Raw genomic sequence first — 23472 nt, 5'->3', positions numbered from 1 at the left:
TCCTAGCCCACCTCAAACGCTGTTTGCAAACCTGAACCAATCTCATGGAGCTGGTGTTTTGGGGTTACTCTGATGACAATTCTTCAACTCTGCACTCAGTCACTTCCAAAATGTTTTGGCTGATCTGAGAAGGGGGTACCCTACCATGTCATCGCCTGCCCGCTGCTGTACATCTCTAGATTGTTTTCTTGGTCAGCACATCCCATACCTCAGAATAACTCTGTCTCCAAGCCACAGTCTAATGCCAGCCCTGAAACGGTGTTGCCATCCTCCTGCTCAGGAGTCGGGACAATGTACAGCTTGTCTTGGCGAGGCAGCGAGCACCAGGAGGCCGGGACAGGCCTCAGCAGGAATCAACAGGCTGGTTTGTGTGGGTGCCTGGCTACTTACAGACAAGACACGGGTGAAAGGCAGTCAGGGCGTAACAGGTGAAATTACAGTTTGGCTTTGGTGGGAGCTGAGCCCACTCATGCTGCGGCTGGTCTGAACCTCCTAAAACTGGCTTCACCAGGCGGTCGCTGAGTGAGCAGCCCCACAGCAAGCCGCTGCCAGCCTGGGGCAATCCCACACATCCCAGGGAAGGCTCCCCGTGGCCCTAGGCTGGCTGCCCACTGGTCCTGCACAAAATCATTGCACAAATAATTTCCTCGGAAACACCTTGTGTGGGAAGGCTGCTGCAAACCAGCAGAGCACGGCTGAGTCGGGGCCCATGAATCCCAAAGGCAAAGGTAGGAAGGACAGTACGTCAACACCAGCAAGCAACAGATTTGCTGATATCAATATATTCTCCAAGACTTTGTTTCTGCCTCTCCAGCACACTCTATTTCTTCACTTTTCACTCAGGAGAACCCAGCTATGAAACGCAGCAGTGACCAATACTTTGGCCTATTTGCTTTGTGTAGGAGGGAGCAGCAGCAGCGCTCGCCCTCTCCCCTGCGCATGGCACGCTAAGGCCGCAACTGCAAAGCTGCAACACTCCCGCTGCGCTTTGCTGCCAGTACTCTTCTCCATCCATCAGCATCATAAATAATCATAGCAGCTCCTGCTGTCTGAATCATAAATTTGTACCTCATTTCTAATTGTATTATGTGTAGCTGGTCCACCAGACCCTATCTGAGGAAGCATACAAATAATTCATCTGTATTCCTCCATTCTCCCCATGTGTGCTTACAGACAAGCCAGATTAATACCGATCTTTGTCTACTTCTAATCTCCATCCTGTATACCTAGTATCTTGTTTAGCTGCATTTTCAGCTGCCATCCAAAATTAATGCTTCACCTGGCATATTCAATCTCTTCCCATATTCTAAACTCTTGATTAAATTCACTTCAGAGACCAGGGATGAACTATAGGCATTCAGTCAGGTTGACTTTGAGGACTAATACTTTTGGGTCAAAAAAGATGATCAGTTTTGTCTTACAAAAAATAACACCTGATACATTATAGCAAGCAGAAATTACCTACAATGCTCTTGGTGGCACATCATATCACTGAAGCACAGCAATCTTGTGATTTTGCATGCCGGAGTCAAATGAGGTGATTTAATGAGATGTCACTTAAAACTGATTGGCACCTGCAGCCAGAAACCGCATTGAACAGCACTCCTATCTGCTGGGCCACAGCGACAAGCTGCTTGCATCCAGTGCCATCAGTGCCGCAGCCCCAGCCGCCGCAAACCTGCGCAGCTCTGGGGGGGCTCCCACTGGTGGGAATGCCTCTAGGTCCTGGGGCCGTGGGCACGGACTCTCCCATCCCCTGAGGGTTTCTCCCACAGCCACACTAATCCATGGGCCAGGGATGGGACCAATCACCATGGCCACTGTGCCTCCAGCCCTCGCTGAGGTCTGTGCAAACTTCTGCTGGTGGAAACCAACCCCACCGGTTGCCAACCTGCTCCCTGCCCTGAGAGCCCTTCACCACCACTGCAGGGAGGGTGATGGCTCCTCCTGGGGGCTCTTGGCCAGCGCTCGCCCATGCAGACCCCCAAAACTCAGCAGCCTGCGACACATGCCGACACGCCACCTCCTCTCCATGCTCACTTACTTTTGGCCTCACATATCACATTTGCTTCCCAACCCCACTATATTCATATCTTAATAAATGAATGAGTCCCCATTGCACAATTTAACAGGGAAAATACTTCTACCACCACCACCGCCTTTGCAATCATTTTCTTCTGGTTCCCAGAGCAGGGTGGTGTGGACTGTGCACAGCAAGCAGCTGTCAAACATAACATTGCCTCCCGCTCACGCGTTGTCTGCCGAGATTTTGGGTTCTGCATATTTTCTTGAAATTACTCCATGAATGGTTTGTCCAAAAGCAATTTATTCATAAACTGTTTCAAATAATCAAGGAGAGTAGAAAATCCTCATTTCAAACATGACCCGTTTGATCAGGGGCACGTCCACGCAGTACTCTCTGTTGCAGAGGACCAGCTGGTGGGACAGCGCTTGCATCACATTTCTGGCCCGGCTGCTCACATCTCGGTTACTGAACTCACATATTCCTCAACATTATTTTAAAAAGGAAACATTTTTTCAGGAATCTGCTGTGGAAAGCAAATGCAAGACTGCTCAACTTGAGTCTGTGCAGCACTCACGCTTCGGGAAATGCATCCCGGCAGTGCTCACCAGCTGCCCGGGGAAACATACTGCCTTGTGCTTGGTGGGGCAACCTGGAGACAATTTTACAAGTACAATATTATGGAAACCTTTGGATTTTCATGCCTGCCCTGGGGGATGAGAGGGGCTGACAGGGGAGGGCGTTTGGGTGCCTGGCATTTGTTCTGCTCCCAAGTGCACATTCACTGTGCCCAGACGTTTTCATCCTTCACAATCACGCTCCCCCAGCTAAGCACCACACTTTATAAGAAGTAAATCTCAGATTTATTGAGCACATACATCATCTACTGCTGCTGTGATATGAGCCGGGGCCATCACGCTCAGTCCCACAGCAAGCAGGGGAGGTGGGAAGAGATTGCTCCTGCGACCCCCTCACCTTTTTATTTTCTGAAGCTTCCTGAGTTAGTCCCCCACGTGAAGCTGCTGTCTATCACCGTGGGAGTGGGACGGAGGCCAAGGAGGCTACAACCTAATGTTTTAGTCTGAACAGATAGATGGAAGAGATGGATTATTATACAGGAAAGCTCTCTCCGTGCATGCAATTATTTGATAACGATCTCTTTTGGGAGATGAATCTCAGAAAGAACATAATGCAAAACTCTCACCTTGTTTGCACTGGTAAGCTGCGTTATCCCTTTAAAAAACAGGAATAAAATGCATGAAAAAAGATACAGAAAGCAGCAAAACAGCATGGTGCTTTAACTCGTGCTGAGCTCAGGAGAGGGAGGGGGAAGGGGTCAGTCCTGCGGGTCACGCCAGCACGTGAGATTTGGTAAAAACTATTCCTGCTAATTGAAGACTAATCAGGTGCATGTACAGCTGGACTAATTCAGCCTCGTTTCCCATGCTTCATGGCTGGATTCCTTCATGTACACAAGAAGCAAAATCCAAGGGAAACCTCTGCCTCCACTCCTTCTCTTGTGGTTCCTGGTGCCTCTCTGAGCCACCCACCCTGTCTTTGCTTGGGAAATCTGCAGGAACTTAACCCCTTGGAGGTGGCCGCCCCTCCGCCAATGCCTGCCCAAAGGTGCGGTTTGGTAGGGGCCAGACACAGGCATGTGCACAATGCAGGCCTGAGCGCTGGAGGAACCGATGCCCTCGGAGGAGAGGAGCAGGTCGCGGCTCAGCCCTCCTCGCACGTGCTGGCTCACCTGCACTCACCCGCAGCGGGAGGACGTGGCAGACACTGGTGTTACAGGACAGCCCAAACACAGTGCCTGGATGTTCTCCTGAAAGCACCAGCCCACTCAAAGGGGTTTCACAAATCTGTCACCTAATCCGTGCCTGGGAAGGAAAACATCATCAGTCTTATCTTACAGATGAGAGAATGATACAGGGAAAATAAATACTGTAAAGATGTAGGACTTGGTGGCAGAGGTGGAATGAGAATCCAGGTAGATTCACTCCTGTATTCCCTCTGGAAGACACCTCCCCACCCCAGTCCCTGAGAGCTTCTCTGATTTCTAGTTGCTAAAATACACTCTAAACAACTGCAAATACCTGTAACCCCTTCCTGACATCACTCCCCCAGAAGTGATATAGATAATATCCGCCCATTCAGGTGGGCCATCAGGCAAATCATACCAGCACAGGGCCCGGAGAAGGTGGTTGTGTCACTGCAAGCAGCCAGGCATGTCATGAAACCCTCCCCGAAAGGCCAGGCTGTCAGTCCCCTGCATGTTGTTGCTGTCGATACTGGATATGATTTTTCCATGTGTTCTCCTTCAAGGCTGAATTTTTATTACACCGACTGCTGCTTTAGCATCCACTCGCAGTGACTTCGAAAGGGGCACAGAGGAAGGTGAGGTGCGCTTTTGCTGCCAGCCCTCTCTTCATGCAGGAGGGAGGGTGCAGCTGCTGCAGCTGCAGGGCTGTGGGCGCCAGCGCCAGGCGCAGTCCCAGCCGCTTGGGGCAATCCAGGGTGCCCGAGGTTTTCTGCTCCCTGTATTTTGGCACAGAAAGCCACGCAGCATGACCTTGGCACAGGACATGACACGAATGCTAAATGTGGCATGAAAGGTGTGGGCATGCATGCTACGGGATTTCCGTCCAGCCACTGTCTTCTGGTTCTGCAAATACATACAGAGCAAGAGCTATGTGGCACCCCTCTCCATGTAGGCACAGAAAGCGAGCCCTTCTCCATGTAATTTTATGTTCAATTGTCTATAATATCAGAGAAGGAAGGAGGACTAGAAGGTATTTTGCCAGCAGTTCCTGTACAGACATTACGACAGCCTTTCAAACTGAGAAAATCAAACTATCTAGGTTTAAATAAAGCACCAAGAGGCAAGCCGCTCACCCTTCTTGAAGCAACCTCTCCCTTCCAAGAGAGATGCTTTCCGAAGGCTGATCCTTCACCATTGGTGGTGCTAGGTTAAAAATTTCCATCCTCCCTAACTGTAAATACTGAAGGCCAAGTGCTGTTTTTCATATAAACACAACCCACGATGAAATCCAGAAGGTAACCCAGGAGGGCAAAAGGCGAACGTGCACACTTACACCATTGATCTTGGCTTCATGCCTTGCCTGAAACACAAAAGACAGCCCTCTCCAGACCTCTGCGAAGGCTGAATACACAGTCATAATATAATGGAGAGAAAAACAGCAGGTATAGGGCTGGATCTGAACAAGTATGGCAAGTTTTACTGAAATGGTATTTAAGACACCCAAGTTATAACCTTTGCAATAATACAGTTCCTATTAGAGCAGGACCTTCTCTCAAGCAACTTACCCACTCTAACCCACCTTTATCCAAGTCTTGCTGATTACCTTCTGTGTTAAATCACTTTAAAAACATGGGTCAAAGTTGTTTCATAGCTTTACTCTCTCAGTAATGTGCAACATGAACATAATAGTGTTATTAAGAAGTCAAAAATAACTTAACACAATAGCTATGTAAGATTCTCCAATGGTCAAACTTTCAGCAATTACTTTTTGTTAAGTTCAGAAAATTAGCATATTTGTTAATCAAATTAATTTAAAAAGTAGCTTTTCAAAATAAAAGCAATGCTTTAAATAAATATAGTCTTTTTTATAACCGTAAAACACTTAGTCCTGTTAAAGGTAACACAAATACTACACTCAAGCACAGTACTTAAATGATTGAAATGAATGTTGTGAGCATACATGAGCTGGACACAAGGAGGGATGAGGATGCATTGCTTCGTGACATTCTCTGTCTCCTTTCTGCAGCAGAACAAAGAGGCAACCAATTCTCAGAACCACCCTGAACATATGACACATGTCAGGTTATTTGTAACTGCGGCACAAAAATGCTGGTACCCTGTTTTTTCCCCAGGCTATTTCTCTACAATACATCTGTAGCAGTTCTGCAGCCTTGCTTCAAATTTCTAGCACAGCATCACTCTTAACCACAACAACGTAAGGCCAGATCCTGCTTGCTTCATCCAACTGACTTCAACATCTAAGCAGAAGGTGGCAAGCAAGATCTGACCTCTCACGCCTCTTGCAGTAAAGCTCACAGTTCGTGAAATCTGTAAAACCTTCCTTCCAATACTGGCACCACCGGGTGTTTCAGAACAGCCTGAAGCTCACCTTCAGAGTTCATGATCACCGAAGGATATTCACAGCTCGCTCTCCTCGTAACTACGGGGCTGACTAGCTATGTTCATTACTACACGAGTTAATGCCTATCAGCAAAGACTGTAGCTGTCCTGCAGATATACAGGGTAGCAATGATTTACTGGAATGAAATAAATCAGCTAGTTATTACATTAGTACCTGCTATCTGGGTGTATCCCGAAGAGCAGTTTGCTAAAATTCAGCGAAATGTACAACTCAAATCTAATCATAATCTATCCAGCAACTCTGACCATTTAATATCTTGTTTACTTGGTTTGAATTGTTCATGAAAAATCATGTTCAGGATCTGCAGCAAACCACTGTTTTTGCCCTCACAAAAACAGCTGTCGGTGACATTTGTTGTTGTATTTTGTTTGTTTGTTTAAACAGCATAACAGTAATGTAACCTATAAGTTAAATGATAAAAGCTGGAGAGTAAAATAAAGCACAAAACTGATACAAGTACTCTCTATTTGTTTTGATCTGCAGAACGAACAGGCCTATTCAAAGATGACAAAGGAATAAATTAGCAAATGGCTAATGTAATGCATGAAAGGGTGTCTACAGGATTTGCATGTGTGCACACACACACGCACTTGCATACAGACAGCTTGGCTTCATTAGAAATCTCACTACCAGAATTGAACTTAGATAAATTAACTGCATTAAAATACTGTCATTGTGAGGATTTTAATACTATCAACACCCTGTAGAGGGCATTCCTGTGTGAATTTTTAAATGCTTTAAAAAAATAGTTTAGAGTTATTGAAATCTGTGACAAATGCGACAGCTCTGCCTCTCCTCACAGCCTCCCATTCTCATCTCCGGTATCCTTCTCCTGTATTGCCTCCAGGCACCGTTTTGACTTGGCGTCCGCGTGCCCACTTCCAGTTTTGCTCAGTCCGCACGACAGGCATGCCAGCTGGATCTGCTTCATGTTCTCCAGGGCTTCGTTCTTGGCGTTCTTCAGGAGATCTCCTTGGCCCTGAGGGTGCACAGACAGACATGCAGGAGAGAGTCAGGAATCGCACACATCGCTCGAGACTGAAAGCCACAATACTGCTCTTGTGTCTCTGCCATATTGTTTGGTGCCATGGAACAGGATCCAGGTCCTGTCTCAAATCCCCTCTGCCCCCCATGAATGCCAGCCTCCAGGGAAGGGACTGAAGCCCCTTTTGCAGCCTGGCACCTGGCTTGGTGGGGAAGGTAGCAGCTGGCACAGTGGGCAAGGTGAGAGCGACAGCCATCAGACTCCCACCCCCTTCCAGGTCACCCCTGGGAGGTAATTTGGGCCTGGCCCTGAGGAACCCATCACTCCCAGGAGCCCAGCCCTGCAGGGGAAACCATTTCCTCTTACACAGTTAACAGCGAGGAGCTGCCAGGGACGGGGCAGCGATGGCACGGGGTACCCCCTTCCCCGTGCCACTGCTACGTCCTCGCAGGAACACAGGAACATCAGATCCCACATGGCAATGACGGCACGTCCCCAGCCAGGGGTCCCCTGTGAGCTCTGAGACCCTGGTTACCCACCCCTCCTTGCACCTGGATTTGCTACCCAGCCTCGGGCCCTCCTTTAGCAGAGGCAGGCCAAACCGCGCACTTGTAAGAAGCACAGCACCCTGTAGTGCCACAGTGAATCCATCTGAACCATTTCATTTGGGACCTTTGAGCAGGCGAATGGGAATGAGAGACTTCATGAGCAAAAGCCTGCCTCTCTACCTTCCCAGAGCGTGTAAAGGTGAGGTGACTAACAGCATGTCAATCTAATTTGTAACTATCAGGAAAAATGCGTTACATTAAATTTGTATTAAGGAGTTGGTGTTCAGAAATGCCAAAATGAATATTCATGCAATATTGATATCTCAAATGCCGCAAAGCGACAAGATTCTGGTGCTAGAGGCTACAAATAAATAAAACCCAGGAGATACATCTGGTTATTAAAATTCAGTATCACTAAGAACTTGAGCTGCTCTTCTCCTAATGTCACCCAAAGTACAGCTTAAAGTACACCACCCGCTGCAGCCGGTTATACGCATATTCAAAAGGAATACCTCCGCTGACTGAAATGTCACATTCTCATCCCTGCAACCTAACCTGACCTCCTGCAAACCACAGATGCTCTGTGGGGTCTCAGAGGAGACAACAGATAGCACAGCAGGACCTGGGGCACACTGGAGGGGCAACTGATCACTGACTCTCCTTCGGTTTTCAAAACAAACCAGATGTGTTGGACGAGTGACAGCACGACACCTTCCAGCAGCGGGAGCATCTCTCTGCTCTCCCTTTCCCCAGAGCTAAGAGGAAGGATTTATCCCACACCAATGAGCACAGTTCCCTTTCCGCCAGCGCCTGGCACCGGACTTGCACCGCCTGAGCCCCCGTAAACAACGTTCACAACGAAGAAACAATGGTGGCTTGCAAGTCCCGCTGGACTGGTAAACACCACGTGGGAAACCACATCAGCCAGGGACGGCAGCCCGCGCCCGAGAACGTGATTGCCTCATCTCCTGGTGACATAAATTTGTCCCTGCTGAACAAAGCAAATCGCTACCCAGATGCTGGGAATCCAGCTCAATGCGAGAGTCACAAAAAGCACTGGGACTGCAGGAGCGGCTCTGTGCTATTTGGTAGGAAGCTCTTGAAGAGATTTGTATCTCGGCAGCATAACAGTTATGGGAATGCACAGACAAATAGGTTGGGATCCAGTGAGCAGACATGGTTTGAAAAAACAGAACAAGAATAATTTACGCAGCACATATTTCACATAGCTGTGATCTTGCTTTCAGGACAGAGGTTGACCTTATGGTTAAAGGCGGTAGGCAGGAATCCAGGAGCTCCCTAGCTGTCTCGAGCACCCAGCATCCCGGTCTCTCTCCCTGTCTGCAAAATGGCACAGGAATCGTGCTGGTGTTGTTCCAACAGGGAAAATGCACCACGGCAGAGGCAGAGAGATCCAACAGCAGTATCATTAATGACATGATAATGTTACCAAAAAGGGTGGTAGATTCTTCACTACACAAATGCAGTTTTAAATAATTTGGTTTTGGGATGAAACAAACCCAGCTCCAGCGGGGCCGCTGCTTTTTCTCGTCATGTACACAGGACTGAAGACATCAAAGGCTGCACCAACATGCAGACAAAATCTGTGTGATGATGCTTTGCAGCCTTAACTTCTCTAAGCCAAAACATGGTGCTATGTATTCATGCACAAGAACAGAAAAATCTCCTTAGCACAAGAAACAACTCAGAGCAGACATCCCTACAGCACCAAGAACAACTAAGCCCAAACCCTGGGAGAGCCCGTGCAACAGAGAGGTAAAATGATGATGAAGGCCCAGTACCCTGAAGCACCTGGCATCCCCTTAGCTGGGGTGTCTGGGGAAAGACTCCTAGGAGCTTGTCCTCTGCTGTGGCATAGCCAGCAGAGCTGTCCCTGGGCAGCAGGAACAATCACCCGCGCCGTGCACGGAGGAGGAGGAGGATTTCCCGTCATGCAGCAGCACAAGATGGATACAGCTCCATAAGCTGACACCAAGAGCTTCAGCGGAGTCTATGTTGCCTTCTTCATGTCCTCTTCCTTCTCAGAGTGAGGGCAAAGCATGGAAATCTTTCTCAGGGTGGCCCACAAACTGTGTCTTTGCCTAGGGACTCTGAGACACTCATTTAAGGGAAGCTACTTAGGATTTGATACACCCCCGCTTGGAGGATGACAGCCTGAGTCCGCCCTGCCAAGACTCGTATCTGAAGTCCCCAGAAGCCAAGGGACTTCACACCCTGTGTGAGGGTGCTGAGCCACCCGCTCTCCCTTATGCATATTCCGATTTCACATTTAAGTAACCAGGCAATTCAGATTACAGGTTTCATCTGAGGCAATGCACGACATGTCTTCGGGTTCCAAGAAGAAAAACACTCCTCCTGAGCATACTTCCAATATTTTGAAGACATTCTTATTTTACAGTGATCTAAAAACAGAAATGAACTTATGGAAATAGTGCAATTCCATTCATGTGCACACCAATTGATTTATGTCTTAGTCTCCTTGTATTTTTTATTTTTAAACAGCTGGTTCATTTGAGCAAGCTGAAGGAGCAAAAATGATTTTGAATCATCTGTCACAAGAAAATTAATGACAAACCAGCCCCCTCTGACAGAGCTGTCATAATTCTAGAGACATCATAAAAAAAAATAATCTGTGGGCATGCTCTCTTTGAAAAGCCATCTGTTTGCTTTGAAAAACTGTCTGTGAGCGTAATCCACTTAAGAAAAATATCAGCAAAATTGTGTCAACACCTTAACGAACTAAATACTGGATAGAAGCTGGAGTAAACTTTAAAAGGATAATTGCATTGAAACAACCTTCATAAATCAGTCATTGTGATCATCTCTGTGCACAGAAGAATCCTCTTTGCCTTTACAAACAAAGCATCTCTCTTCCAGACAAAGAGAGATCACGACGGTCCACTTCAGCGTCTATCCATCTATCTCCCTTCTGCTATTGATATCATCAGCCTTCCTGAAAATAAATACTTGTGAGAAAGGTTAAACTCAGCATTTGGCAGGACACTAAATTAAGCCAGAAGAGATTGATCGAGTGTTCTACTTGAAAAACTGATCAAGGGGCCCATTTTTATTTAGAGTTAGGGAACATTAAACGTCAGGTTTCATACACGTAACTACAACTAAGTGCGGAGCCTCAGCACAAATTAACTTTACAGTACAAATAATGCAGCTTGTCAAGCAAGTGTAAGATTATAAGCCTTTACCTTGACAGAGTAATACTACTTAGAAAACAGGGATAATCTGACATGGCTTTAAATACTGCTCAGTTTCAGTGACAACCCATGAAAGGCTTTAAGAAGCCTTAGTAGTTCTAGACAGACACTGGCAATGGCCACAGATGGGACAAATTCGGTATGTTGTTTTTCATTATTTGTTTTTTTTGCCAAATCGAACTCCTAAGTTTTTACGAGTCAAGACAACAGCTCATTATATTCAACAACAATCCAGACTCTGAGCTTGGGGAAATGAGACGAGGAGGTGAGTTAGGTAAGTGGCACCATTCTGTGTTCGACGACACAATATTTTTTTTCTGTATGTTGCAGGTATATTTCTACATAAATATAAATATATGGGCATGGGTATGTACATTAATAGATAATTACTATTTCTATTCCTATGGTTTCTAGGAAACACCCTGCAACATGTAGGTCATGACACACTGCTAGTTCTGGGTACCCACCACTACTGGGGACCTTGGCTACCACACAGGCAGGACCCGAAGCCCCCGTGTTGGCAGCTGCCCGCACCAGCATCAGGGGGCTGCAGGAGGACCCTGAAGGCCACTGCTCAGCCTGTGCAGAAGCGAACTGCACCAACAGGTTGCCCCACACAAACGCCTTGCTTTACTGCCAGTGAAGTGGAAAATCCTGTGTTGAGCAACAGGGTCTTCCTGGCGTTCAAAACTGGCCGTGTTTTCAGGGAGGCTGAAACAGTGGCTGTGAAGGCCATTTTGTAATCCGCTGCTTACTAAAGCAGACAGTTGCTTATCTCCTGGCAGACACGTTCTCTGACAGCACATTATGGGAGCTTTCCTCTCCGCTCCTCGAGGGCTGAGTAAACAAACAATAAATAACAGAGGTCTTGCCACCCATGCCACATCACGCTCATGATATTACTGTTATTTTTTAACTTTTTGTCAAAGAAACAAGCTCTTACATTATTATTTAATCACAAAGTAAAATCTCCACAGGCCACCAGTGGTTGACTGAAAAAGCCAGACACGGCCAAAAAAAACAACCGCAAGAATTGCGTTGCTCCAGATTTGAGAGGTAACAGGGGTAAGGTGACGGCACTGATTGTCAGTGCCGAGGGACTCGGAAAGCAGAAATGCCGGAGAGCTGCTGTGATATTTGGGTACTCTGTGTGGAGGTGGCATTTACCACAAGGGGTGCATTTTCCAAGTGTCATAGTGGGACTTTAATAAGGAGGCACACAATTAAATGATCGCACATGGCTTTGAAAATGTAATCCCAAGGAGGAAATCATTAATGAAATGATTAGACTGCTATGTTAAACTTATTACGAAAAGCAGGTATTTTTCCATGCCTCCTTCAAAGTTAAATGTGGGAACAATTGATATGAATTTGATTATGATACATCCACATTTCAGAACAGAGTACTCCAAAACCATACAGACTATTTCTGTATCAATGCAGACTTTGAAAACCCACCCTTTTCGTTACTACTGCGTATTGTTTGTCAAGAGCTTTGCTTTGTTCTCTGTGATAGAGATCACAGTGCACATGTTGGCATGAAGAATAACTATACGCAAAGATTATACACAAAGCGTATAATCACTTCTTGCACACTGAAAAATAAAGGATTGCAAAAATGAGTTACCCCACAGGAAAAGCAGGGGCCAAACGTTACTTGACAATTTATGTTAAACCCTTGCATGGGAGAAATTCACTTCCTGTCAGGAAAATAAAAAGGCCACGTATATAAAAGATGGCACTTAAATAGCACTCCTTGGGCCACTGGTGTATCGTTTAAGGTCTGGGTTTTGGGGGTAGCTTACCACATACCCAATTCTGAAACAAATGCAAGAGCTTGTTTCTACCTGGCTGAAGCCAGCACCAGCTTTGCCACTGAGTAGATCAGGCAATCTGACCGAGTCCTCGCTGGGGCCTGAGTGTGACTCAGTATTTGCTAGTAATATCAGATGTCAAACTGAGCATCTCATTTTGGTGTATCAGTGTGTTACTGACAGCCAGAGACCTTCTCTCCCACTGCCCAAGGCAGAGCCCAGCAAAAATTTGCAAGAAGGAAACAGAGCTGAGAATCAATTATATCACATAGAGAACAGATCTGAGATGTATGAAGAAGAAAATATTCACCCGGGGAAAGGCAGTCATCATTATATGAAGTGTTAAATCTCTGTAAGCAAGAGCGGGAAAGAGAAACTACCGTGGAATAGATTGTCATGTGCAGCTTTGACACAAGGTTATGTGATAAAAACAAGGTGAACGTGAGTGTTTAGATGAGCGTTAAAATTGAATCAAAGGTTGTGCCAAGCAACGAGGTCAGAAGCTCTAGGGCTCATCTGCTCAACTCATCGTAGCCAGCAGCTGGGACACCTAGGACAGCAAGGATGATGAAGAGGCATAGAGGGGGAGGAGGAATAGTTAACAGGAACAATCTCCCAGTATTTCTGTATCTAACCCAGATTACTCCTTACCTCATCCTTTCTCCATTTACTTCATGAACCAGCCATACAGATGCTGGCTCCAGGCTTTCCTGCCTGTCTCTTGTTAACACGGGGGCTGCATGGGTTCAGAGAGCAGAAAGATACTCAGGAAAAACACCAGGAGCACAGAACTGGCCTTGGCTGCACTGTATTTCCCAACTGTTTTACTGCTTACGCAGGGAAAAAATTCCTGTTCGCACCTGGTATTTGCATGAGTCTCGGAAATGAAACCACACCTGTGAGCGACACTGGCAGCCTCGAGGGCACTCACCAACTTGCCAAGACCCACAGCCCTAAGGTGATGCATCCCAGCCAGCAGCCTCCTGCCAGCAAGCACCTAACTTAAGGACAACCGCTGGGTTAAGAGCTAAGGGGTAACCATCTCTGCAAAGACCGTTTGCAGAGCACGGTGTCTTTTCCTGTGCAGTCAGTTGTAAGAACAAGAGAACAACCCCAGCATTACTCCACGTGGTTGGTAAAATTCACACAACAACTCCAAAGCAACCTGGCCAGGAGCTCCCTGTACAAAAGCAGAAGGGGCTCTCAGCAGTTCAAGGGAAAGCAGGCAGAAATCTGGATTACTGCACCTCCACAGAGCCCATTTGGCTCTGGCTTGCCCTGAGCACCCAGCACGTTCCAGTATATTAGTCCAGTCCTCTCTGAGGCAGGGATCTCTGCAACCATAGTAGGTGTTCAGATACCATAGCAAAAGGACACAGAAGAGGTTGATAAAAATGAATAAATAAATGAAAATAAATAGAATAAATAAATAATGAGCAAGGTAAAGTAGGATTCAGAATGGCCCTAACTTGTAATACAGATCAAACCTCACTCGTGGCTCTAGTGTGATTACTCATCGCGGCCGCGGGCTGGACTACTCTGTTAAGACACCCAGTGATTTTGTGACTACAGACGGGTACTCTGACGCAGGGATGGAGCCTGATGCTAAAATTGTAAACGTGGTGTGTTAAGAACAATATCCAGGCTACCTGAAAACCAGTTCCATCTGATTTTAACTACTTATATTTAAACTCCCAAACCAGACCAATCTGCCAGTTGTTCATTATGAGGCTGTCCCACGCAAGCCCCAAAACTTTTTCACTGATTCCATTTGCCATTTGGGTCTCATCCCAAAGGTTTGATTGGAGAAGATGATTAAACAGGCATTTACAGAGGTGTTCTGCATTAGCCTGGCTAGTTTTCTAGGAGGCTAGTGACAGTGCATTGCACAGCCAAGCAGTCAATCCCGCAGCACAAGGCAGTGCCGTGAGCGGTTGGGAAAAGGGAACACTGGCTGCCTCTGCCAGTGTGGCACCTCCTTGGAAAACACCCATGACACTTTTTGCCTTCTTTTCCAGCTCCTGCAAAGGTGCAGTTAAAATCTAAATGGCTGTGCCGGATACCGAGAGACAGCCCCCTCGGCATCGCACTGGGCAAGGCTTCCCGGTTTATTACAAAACCGCCAGCCCGTGACTCGTATATTCCCAAATCATGGGACACAGCCAAACACAAACCTTGAGGGCAGCCTGGGAGATGGAAATGAATAAAACCCCTCTGTCATACAAGGAGGACCTCAAAAACAGTCATGCAATTAGCAAAAAAGCACATACTTAGAAAACCTTCTGATTCTGGCTGCTGGCCTTGCCAACGCGAGTATATCACTGCCTTCTGCAGCCATGGCAACTTAGGAAAGAGGGTCTGTATTTGTAATTCTCTTACAGGATTTGCCTAATGAAATAAAGACGAAGGACATATGTGGCCAGCTTGCTCTCTGAAACACAGTCAAGTGTCCTCCCAAACGCGACTGGCCCTAGACCAAAGTCTGAGAAGGAATTACCGTCAAGCATTTGCTTGAATGCCTAAGTGGCAAAAGCACTCATGCTGTAGTGTTCCCTATTGATCTTTAAACAGAGCTCTCCACTGAAATCCACGGGCTCCTGCAAATCAATCTCACCGTACAGCTACTAATCTATTCCTTCAAGCAGGCATCTTACGTGTAAAAAGAGTGGGCTTTTATTTTCATTTTTTTTAAAAACGCCTCTTGCTTCTCTCTCATCTGGGTGTTTAAATTAAATTACCTTATATCAGGCTGTCAAAAGCAATGAATGTGAACATCGACTGTCTGTAACTGTCTTGCAGCAGGAATTTGCTTTCAGAAATAATGGCATTAATTTGATGTTAGCCATGTGCTGAGCAGTTCAGCTGCTTGTGTGTCTCTCAGGCACTGCATCTAGCAGACAGTTTGCAAGCACAGCCACAAATGTATGGACTCTCACTGTCAACCTCTCCACTCTAAGAACGTGTCTTTTTTGTGGTGGTAAGTTTGAAATCAAAGGGTTGGCTGGGAGCCCAGGAGTGCACAATCAATACTAAGAAAACCCTACATCACTGAAGAAATTGGGGCACTATTTATTTTTGATACACAGCCATGAGATGGAAATCAAAGCTGTATGTCCAGGCATTGATTTCTTAGTCCTCCTTTGGTCACAAAACCCAATGCCCCACATGTACCAGCACCAGCTGGTAACGCCAGTAAAGTCCAGAGAGTCCCAGAAAAACAAAACAAGGGGAAGAAAAATGAGACAGAAAGCGCAGAATTTTCTTGCATTTCATTTTTCTGAGTAAAAGGACCAGCTGCAGGAAAATACATCTTTTGCAGCTAACAAAACACCTGTGCAAAGCAACCCCTGAGCAAAACATTTGGCTGGGAATAGCTGGCACCCCCCACCTCCCTGCTCCCCCCCCCATGCCCTCTGTGCTGACTCATAGCCACCCAGGCTGCAAGCCACACAGTTAACATCAAAATCATGTCCTTCATCACAAGTGTTAACAGCAAAATGTCCATTAAGTTCATCAGAACCTGGAAAGGGTTTACTGACCATCTCCAAGTTGATTCTGTTTTGACTGAAGACAACAGGCACCTGTGCTGGTTTTGGGGTTTTTTGTGGAGGGGAGTGTTACAGGATATGTAGCACAAATGCTCAATGCTCTCCTTAGACTACTGCTTAGAACAGTTAAAAAAAAAAAAAAAAAATACCTGCAGCTGTGCTTAATGCTTACTGAAATAATCTAATTAAGATGAAATGAAATTATGCCAGTCAGAGGGCAGCGTTTCTGGATAGGTAACAGAGCATACTCATGCAATGCTTGCTCCTGCACACAGCTCCTTACGCTCTCCTTGTCTCTGAGTAACTGCCTGGCACAAACACTAATTTCTTAGCAACTATATGGTTTGCAAATCCTCCCGCTGCAGTGGCGGCTGGCAAACATCACCAGCTGACTGGGGCACAGGAATCTGCAGAAGCCACCCAAGCTCCCCGTTCCTGCTCCCCCATAGGGGACATGACATCCCTCTGGTTTGGCTGCTCTCCTCCCCTCACACAAGGTGCTGTGGGCAGTCAGTTTCTAACCTGTTCACAAGCAGCACAGACCACAAGTAACGTGATGCTGAAGCAGAAAGCTTTAAGCCGAGACCAAAAACTCCAAATGACATGAAAGGTTAAGTGAAGAAAGAAAAAAATAACACAAAACGTTGTCTAACCGCTAGGAGGGAAGAGGCTTTTAGAAGATGCCTAAGCAAATGCTCTGGTCCACCTTGTCCCCATCGGCCAGGACATTCCCTGTCCAGGGACCAGCCCTGCCATTCTGGTCCCCTGGAGTCAAAGCCAGGTTTGCTGGTGAGACTGGCCATTGAGTTCAGTAAAAGCAGAGCTGAGCCACCTTCTCTGCTCGCGTTCCCCCAGCCAGAGGTTTAAGAGGCTCCTGAACAGAATCACTGGTGTTGTCTCAGCTTTTTTCCCCAAATGGTTCCTACCTGTACCTGGGGAAATGACCCATAAGAAAGGGTCCTTTAGCTCCTGCAGGGTTCGTCACCTTGCACTTGATTTCATCTGACCCAGGTAAAAGAAGATTGTAGCTGTCAAAGATACAACATACAAGATCGCAGTTTCCCGAGCCATTGTTCATAGAGTGAAGCCTACTTCCACCCGCAAGCACTTGGGCCTCTGACGTCCCTAGCTCCCGCACAAGTCTTTTGGGAACGCCTGCTACATTTAGGGCTTACAGGATCTACCAGGGCTGGTGGGGAAGAAAATGCCTGGTCTCACTGAGCACCTACCACTTCCACTTAATGCAGTTTGTGGCTTTCAACTAACTGTCCAAGCCCTCCCTGCAGATCCATATTGCCAATAATCATGTATGTTAACACAGAAGTCTTTACTCCGCAGCCCTCTACTGCTGGTGGCTCCAGACTACAAAAATGAATCAATACCGCCATTGAGTTAAATAGCGTTTCATTTCTTTAACCACAGCCCTTGGAGTATGTTAGCGGTGTGGATGAATATTTTCTCTTTTCAGTGTCAGGAGGCAGTAATGGAAGCTGGACTGGCACAATGAAACAGGGAAGGTCATGCCAGCAAATCGCTGCCTGCTGGATTCAGAGTTCAGCTCCCCTGACTCCTGTACTCAGACAAGTGCAGAAGTCATCAAAGGTCCTGGCTAGCAATGGTATTATGCACATCCTGACACCTGAGAGAGGATTCCTATCTATGCTCGAGAGGTAGAGGGGGAGAACTTGAAATTTATAGAGAGACATGCTAGCCCCCAGCTTCAGCAAAGCACAAGGGCCAGGTATCACTCGGTTATAAAGTACGTTACCGGATTTGACCAAGGCCCCTGACAGTGCCAAGGAAAACCCAACCACCATCTCAGCAGTGGGAGAGGAAGAAGTTTCAATGGAGCAACCGACAGCTTTCATCACCTCCTGAGCTCCCCCAGTTGCTAACTGAATTAGCTTCAATTAGACATCCGTTCCCCCACAGAGAGTGGGGTTTTGTAGATGCTGGCACGTAACTCACATAACAAAAGGGGCAATCAACATTTATAAGTACTGGGAAACTGTATGTGATCCACTGACAGTAGCTGTAATGAGCTCCAAATATACCACAAAGGTAATTTTTAGAACACATTAAACCTCTTGGCATGCACCAAAGCTTACATTCAAATGTAACTGTTCCAGGCTAGCACCAGTTTACAGCTCCCAGAGAACGGCACAATTCAGTTGGAGAAAAAACAATGTACAAGCGATCCTCTCTTAACGTTCCCGCCATGTACAAATCAGTACCCCGGTCTCTCCCTGATACTCAACAGCCCTACACAAATTCAGAAAAAATGACTGTGGGTGGAGGCTTCAGGCAGCAATTCCCTCTTGCTCTGTCCTGCCGTGGCCCACCAAGAAACGGAGCCCTTCGCTCAGACACGCGCTCCCTCATACAACAGCAATGCGTACACAGGCTGCCGAAAGGAGAAGCTCCCCGATGGCACGAAGACCCATGTCTAAATGAACCGGGGAATTTAACAGTGTAGGAACATGACTGTTTCGGGTAAAAATCCTCCCAGAGCCTGTGGGTTACCCTGACTCAGGCAGGGCGCTGAGCTGACACACGCGAGCTCCACGTTTGGAGGAAAACAAAGAGAGTTTTCTCTACCCACATTTCGTTAGCCCTGAAGCAATCACAGCTCCACCAGATCTTTACCAGGACATATGACGCTGATTCACAACGGCACTCGACAGTTTAAAACACGAGGAAGACAAAACACCCCGGCAGGCACCATCCCTGTCATCTCTACGTGGGCCAGAAGCGGCAATGTGTGCTAGCTGGGGAGGGACAAGATGAGCACAGCAAAAGCAAGTTCTAGGTTGTAAAGTGAATTTGCTAAATAATGGAAATTAAAATACAACTGAAATTATTTAAAAATGTAACATCTTTTCAATAATAAATAACCATGCAACTGAATCTGTCTTCTCATATATTATTTAAGGGACATCAGGAATCCTCCAAGTTGCGTAAAGAGATAACTGGAGTTTTCTAAGCCCCTGAGTCCAAGAAAAAAATCCGTTTTGTGTGTCTCGGCATATGAGAAATACCACGCTGCTTAACTGACCACGCTGAAACAACATCAACAGTGAATGTAAGGGAGGAAAAGGAAAAGACCACTGAGGTCTTCAATGTCATGAATAAGTATCCAGGCAAGGCACCACGGGACACTGCCAACCCGGGAAGGAAAAGGTCTCTCCGAGCCCCTCACTAGTGCCAGGCGTTGGGGCAGGAGCACCGCCTGGGGCACAAGCCCGGTGCCACCCCACGGGCTGGCAAAGGACACGGAGGAAAGGCTCCTGCCCCTCCAGCACATTGCCTCGCTGCTTGAGCTGCGTGTGGCAGGGCTGGCAGCTCGGCTTGGGTTATAATGCAATCTTTAACACCTCACAGAGGCAGCTGCTCATTTCTTTCTTTCTTTGTTAGTACAGGCATTGACAGATAAAAGCAAGAAATGTGTGAATTTCTGCTGTAACTTATACTTTCATTACAGCCCTTTTAATTCCTCTGAATGAGGTCATGTTGTCAGATTGGCACAAACAAGATTCCCAACTTCCATGTCTTCCAGGCTGCGTTAATTAACTCCACCACCGCGTACGGCAGTCTTTGATATCCGTGTCTCAGATGAAAACATCACCGTTGCAGGGGAGGGGATGGTGGCAGAAGTTGCTGAAGTTCCTACGCCACTTGCAGTTCCTGCCTTCACTGTCTCCTCCTCCAAGGGACGGGAGATGACATTGACCCGGTATTTACACCCAAGCAATCCTCCTTCAGTGGGGAACCATCTACAAATACTATTCCATTCAGTCATTTTTCCCTCCCCCCTGTTAGTACTACCCATTTTCCAGCTCAGTTCTGCTCAGGCATACATACGTGCAGAAGTAGCTCCTTTTCCTCAAAAGATGAGTTCCCTCAAGGAACTTGTAATCCTACCTGCTGATTTTTCTTATAACCTCCTCATAGGTGATAATCTTTTTACTGCTTGGAGCAGCATTCGGAGAACAAACTCTCTTTGTATTCACACATCATTACCTGAATGTTATTAATTACTTTTCCAGTTGTGCAGTCTTTGGACCGGATGACCCACACCCTCGGGAGAAGCTGGCCTTCATACCCAGGTACTAAAATCCCTGCCAGGTTGGTAGAGAAGAGAGATGACAGCAGCGCAGCTGGGGCTCCAGCTGGGAGGGGGCCTGCCCCACCAGCGGGAGCACAGCAGAGCCAGATCCCACACAGCTGCCCCAGGGTGAAGTTAGCACGAATACGGAGCTATAAAGTCATGAGAACTGCATCGCAGGTAGAGACAGCTTTAGAGTCATGAGAAACTGAGTCCAGATCAAGGATGGGGGAGAATCGGATGCGTGGGTAAGACAAAGAACATGGTGGTTCTCCCGCTACTTTAGCGTGATTTAGATGATACGCACAACTGGGGCAAGGCAGAGGGAAGGACGAGTTGAGGCTGGGGAGAAAGGACATGAAAGATGGAGCAGACAGTGAAGCACAGGGGTGTACCTGAGACAGGACAGCCAAGCAAGCGGGGGGCTTCGCTGAGCAGCTAGCCTACACAAGGAGAGAGATACGCATCTATTTTGGCAGACTAGCGCTATTTAAACATCTTGAGAAGCCTCCATTTGTGAAGCGATGCTAAAATTGGTTTTCTACACATAGCACCTCAACGTGCCAGCTCTCTGCCAGGCTCGAGGCCCGTGCTGCCAAGGTGGCCTTGGCACAAGGGGCGCCAGGCACAGCGACCCCGCATCCTCCTGGCCCTGTCTCCCGCCACCATCGCTGCAATGCGATGCCCCTTGCCCTGCATGCACAGCCAGCAGCTTAGCATCAGATCCATGGCTTTTGGCAATTTGTCACATCACTCAAAATAAAAGGCACATCACAAGATTGCTTGCCATATATCTCTGGCTTATTTTAGTCAAATACAAGGAAAATGGGCTAAGCAAGATATCACTCGAGGTTTTTCATACCATCTTTCATTTCCCTAATCTGTTCTTTTTGTCCCAAAGTTACTGTTGTTCTGCCTATATATTTGATGGCCTGTCTCACCTCTTATATACATATATACATGTGTGTTTGCACACATACAAACCCATCCTAGTGGAACTGAAGGAATAATATTTACATCTGAAATGCAGAACTTTAGATTGCAGTCCAAAAAAAAAAAAATTTAAAAAAGGTTTACACCAAAAGAAGGCAGCTCACAGCACTTGTTTTCTGGATGAACTTTGGTGACCCTCCATTTTTGGTCTGTCCTACACTTGGGTCCCACACTGATTCCAAGAGGGTCTTGTCCCTAAACCCACTGTTGCAAAACACCTACAGGAGCAAACCCTGGCACTGAAGGAGGAAGAAGGAAGTGAGAAAAACAGCAGAGACCCACATTTCTGCTCAGATGACTCTGGCCATCGGCTCTCTCCCAAGAGTGCTAAGTGACTCTGGGTCCCTGGGTCCCCTGGACACTGGGTGTCACCATGGAGAACACCACAGCCTCATCCCAAGCACCTTCCATGCCAAGTATTTGAGCAGGGCTTAGAGCCACAGCAGCTAAATATTCAGTTTGATCTTGCATTGGGGCAGCAGGAGGAACTACACAGCCTCTCACAGGCCCTTCCACTCCTATTTTCTATGCACCCAAATAACTGTTAAAGGCTGGAGAAAGGTCAGAAAATGGTGCATGCTCCCTGAATGAACAGAAACTATTAATTGGGCTTGATCCTGCAGGGGCTGCATGAGGTGGGGAGGTGAGCGCTGCTCATCACAAGCACCAGCGCTGCAGGCAGGCGAGCGCAGGTGCATGTGGATCCCTGTGCCTGGATGGCTAAGCACCAACTCTGCCTGATCCAAATGTCTGGACAATCCCTTCTTGCCAGTCAATGAAACGCTCCTGCTGTGCCAGTATTGGACAAAAACCCAGGAATAACTGACTAATACGGGACAAAGTCTCTCCTCTTTGTCAAGGCATCCTGGGACTCCATGCCCTAACACACCTCCTCAGAAACTCACAGTATTATGAAGCAGCAAGAGCTGTGAACCCTGGTGGTCGTTGCTCTCCCTGCCCCCATTAGTCCCTGCTGTTGCCAGCATTCGGTATTTGCAGATTTAAGATTGCCTCGGTGGCCTTCATGTATATTTCAAACACACATGAATATTTAATTTGCTCTAAATCCAATTCACGACTTGAAATTTTCCTTGGCCAAGAAAACAGAGATCTTGTCAGAAACACCATCAGGGCTTCAAAAGCTTGCAGGGAGCAGCCAGGTACCCAGAGAGGCCATGCTGTACTTGTTTGAGACTGCTCACTACATCCTCCCCAGAGCAATGCTCGGCAGCATGGCTGACGGCCAAGAAGAACAGGATATTCCAGTTGATTAACTAGTACCGCTGAGAGACTGGGATTACACTCATTTTACCCTGATACACACTGTTGAAGTAACTTGAGAAGTTTCCATCACCAGATACAACTGACAAAACCCACCGAGGCTAAGTGTCTTTTAAAGAGCTCTGGTTCCTGCCTTTGGGTTTGGGCAAGAAAGGCACAAGCCAGTGCTGTGAGCAGCATGGGGGAGAGCTCGAGGAGGCATTTACCAACCAAATCAGCAGAGAACAGCACTCTGCTACTACGTACCAGAAGGATCTGCCTACCTAATGGTTACGGGGTTTGGTTCTGTTGGTTTACAAAATACACTGATCAAAACAGCTTTGCATGCGAATCATACACTTTCACCTCCGTATCTTGTAACTCACGATCATTTAAAGGACTCTAAATCCCCCTATCCCAGAAAAATCTTGAAACGCCTCCCCACAGACAGACAAGCCCCGCGGCACGGCCTGAGGGCCAGGAGCACAGGCTTTGCCCTCCTAAGAAGCTCGGGAGCTGGGAGCCTCCACCGCCCTCACCACCGCATTCAGAGCACGCAAAGGGCCCAGGAACAAGTTGCGCTCCCATGCCGCTCCTCCAGACTCTTCACATGCTCAATAAGGAGCAACCTAAACCCATCTCCTTCTTCCCCTTTCCCTCTACTTAGAAATAAACTGCTTCAAGCTAAGCAGGTTGGTATTTACAACAATAAATGGATGTTGACCTTGCTGGACCTTTTCCCCTTCTCTTGAGCACTCTCTCAGAAAGCCAGCTGT

At 47.1% G+C, this 23472-nt stretch overlaps 1 protein-coding gene across 1 annotated transcript in view; it reads right to left on the bottom strand.

Moving 5' to 3' along the window:
- Positions 1 to 5531: 5531 nt before the first annotated feature.
- The window catches only part of PLCL1 (phospholipase C like 1 (inactive)), a gene marked incomplete at its 5' end in the record, with an annotated part of 205829 nt that continues 187888 nt past the window's right edge, over positions 5532 to 23472 (bottom strand). The window contains one exon of the mRNA XM_082314693.1: positions 5532 to 7189. Coding sequence (XP_082170819.1) covers positions 7007 to 7189 — 183 coding nt within the window. The 3' untranslated portion in view covers positions 5532 to 7006. The remainder of the gene's footprint in view (positions 7190 to 23472) is intronic.

This window comes from Platalea leucorodia (genome assembly GCF_965183815.1).
Source record: "Platalea leucorodia genome assembly, chromosome: 5".
Classification (NCBI taxonomy): Eukaryota; Metazoa; Chordata; class Aves; order Pelecaniformes; family Threskiornithidae; genus Platalea; species Platalea leucorodia.
The sequence above is the reverse complement of the archived record's forward strand: the minus strand, read 5'-3'. Positions and strand labels throughout refer to the sequence as shown.